Source organism: Eimeria mitis, genomic scaffold, assembly GCF_000499745.2.
Source record: "Eimeria mitis Houghton genomic scaffold, Emh_scaff350, whole genome shotgun sequence".
Classification (NCBI taxonomy): Eukaryota; Apicomplexa; class Conoidasida; order Eucoccidiorida; family Eimeriidae; genus Eimeria; species Eimeria mitis.
The window spans coordinates 10,204-12,280 of NW_013571842.1; the positions used below are offsets into that span (position 1 = coordinate 10,204).

The following is a 2,077-nucleotide window of genomic DNA, read 5'->3' on the forward strand; positions in this document are numbered from 1 at the left end:
ATAATAAAATAATAATAAAATAATAAATATATTTCGGGTGTATATGCACCTAGGCCTCAGCCCCCGGCCGCGGCCCCCCGCCGCCGCCGCTCCCCCGGCTGTCTGTTCAGCAGACCTTCGTTGTGCGGAACCCCGTTAATATCATCAAGTCCTCGCTGCAAGCAAAAATAGTAAGTTTATTTTATTTATTTTTATTTTATTTTATTTCCTCCTGCTGCTGCTGCTGCTGCTGCTGCTGCTGCTGCTGGCGGTGGGCGGGGAAGGGGGGGAGGCTCGTCCGCCTCGTTCTGGTTATGGGGATTATGCTGCTGCTGCTGCTTTTTTCCTGCTGCTGCTGCTGCTGCTGCTGCTGGTGCTGGTGCTGCTGCTGCTGGTGCTGCTGCTGTTGCTGTTGTTCTTGCTGCTGCAGTTGTTGTTGTCTTTGCTGTTGCTGCTAGTGTTGTCTTGATGAATTTTCAATTGCTTATTTGCTGCTCTTTCTGCTGCTGCTGCTGCTGCTCTTTCTGTTGCTGCTTCTGCTTTACTCCTGCTCCTGCTGCTGCTGCTGCTGCTGCTGCTGCTGCTGCTGCTGCTGCTGCTGCTGCTGCTGCTGCAGGAGTGTGGCCGTGTGTTGATATCTTTTCGCGTGGACACGCTCACAGCAGCAGACGTTCGGCTTTTCTTTTTTCCTAAATTCGTGCAAACCACCACACACACGTAACACACACTCCTGCTGCTGCTGCTGCTGCTGCTGCTGCTGCTCCTGCTGCTGCTGCTGCTGTTGCTGCTGCTGCAGTTGTAGACGACACACACGTAGTACACACTCCTGCTGCTGATGCTGCTGCTGCTGTTGCTGCAGTTGCTGCTGCTGCTGCAGTTGCTGCTGCTGCTGCAGTTGCTGTTCCTGCAGTTGCTGCTGCTGTTGGTGCTGCTGCTGTTGGTGCTGCGTTGTTGCTGTGTGGTTCTTGTTGCTGCTGCTGCTGCTACCATTGTTGTTGCTGCACCTGCTGCTGCAGCAGCTTCTGCTGCTGCAGCATTCGCCGCTGCTGTACCTGGCTGTTGCTGCTGCTGCTGTTGGTACGCGTGTCTCTACTGCTGCTGCATGTGCTGCTGCTGCTGCTGCTGCTGCTGCTGCTGCTGCTGCTGTGTATACAGGAGCGAACCTTCTTCTTATCTTTTTGCTTCTAAGCCGCGGAGATTTGGCGCGGGGCTGCAGCAGCTCTTTGAGGCTACTCTAGAGGGTGTGCTGCTGCTGCTGCTGCTGCTGCTGCTGCTGTTGCTGCTGCTGCTGCTGCTGCAGCTGTTGCTAGGGCTTGTGATGCTGCTGCATGGTGGCTCTGCGTGGTGCTTCGCACTGCTGCTTGCTGCTGCTGCTGCTCTTGTTGCTGCTATTGTTACTGCTGCTGTCACTGCTGCTGCAGCTGCTGCTACTGCTGCTGCTGCTGTTACTGCTGCTGCTGCTGCTGCTGCTGCTGCTGCTGCTTGCTGCTGCAGATTCCCCTTTGGCTTCAGCCTGTATTGAAGCGCTCAGTGCTAAGGACGGAGAAAACCAGCAGCAGACAGATGACTGCGACTTGCTTATACAGCTGGTTAGCTGCTGCTGCTGCTGCTGCTGCTGCTGCTGCTGCTGCTGCTGCTGCAGTTGTAGTCGGTGTTGCACCTGGTGTTGCCTTTCTGCTATTACTGCTTCTGCTGCTGTTGCTGCTGTTGCTGCTGTTGCTGCTGTTGCTGCTTTTGTTTTTGCTGCTGCTTTTTCTTTTGCTGCTGCTTCTGCTTTTGCTGCCGTTACTTTTGCTGCTGCTGCTGCTGCTGCTGCTGCTGCTGCTGTTGAGTTTGGTGCTGCTGGCGTGCATGCGGCTGTGCAGCGAGTTGTCTCGCCCGAGGGGACTGCTGAGGCTCCAGCAGCAGCAGCAGCAGCAACAGCAGCAAAAGCAGCAGCAGGAGCAGCAGCACCAGCAGCAGCAGGAGCAGCAGCACCAGGGCAAGCAGGTGCAGGACCTGCAGCGGCAGCAGCAACAGCAACAGCAGCAGCAGCAGCAGCAGAGGGGGTTCGGCAGCAGCTAACTTACGCGGCTTTCGTGCTGCAAGAGACTGCAGC

The 2,077-nt window shown here is 55.9% G+C and overlaps 2 protein-coding genes across 2 annotated transcripts in view; both read right to left on the reverse strand.

Annotated features, from left to right (window-relative positions):
- EMH_0008980 (uncharacterized protein) overlaps positions 1-145 on the reverse strand; it is a gene marked incomplete at both ends in the record, with an annotated part of 4,985 nt that extends 4,840 nt beyond the window's left edge. The window contains one exon of the mRNA XM_013498532.1: positions 116-145. Within this exon, the coding sequence (XP_013353986.1) occupies positions 116-145 (30 nt within the window). The remainder of the gene's footprint in view (positions 1-115) is intronic.
- Positions 146-520: 375 nt separating this feature from the next.
- The window catches only part of EMH_0008990 (uncharacterized protein), a gene marked incomplete at both ends in the record, with an annotated part of 2,760 nt that continues 1,203 nt past the window's right edge, over positions 521-2,077 (reverse strand). Inside the window, 2 exons of the mRNA XM_013498533.1 lie at positions 521-1,163; positions 1,335-1,977. Of these exons, the coding sequence (XP_013353987.1) occupies positions 521-1,163; positions 1,335-1,977 (1,286 nt within the window). The remainder of the gene's footprint in view (positions 1,164-1,334; positions 1,978-2,077) is intronic.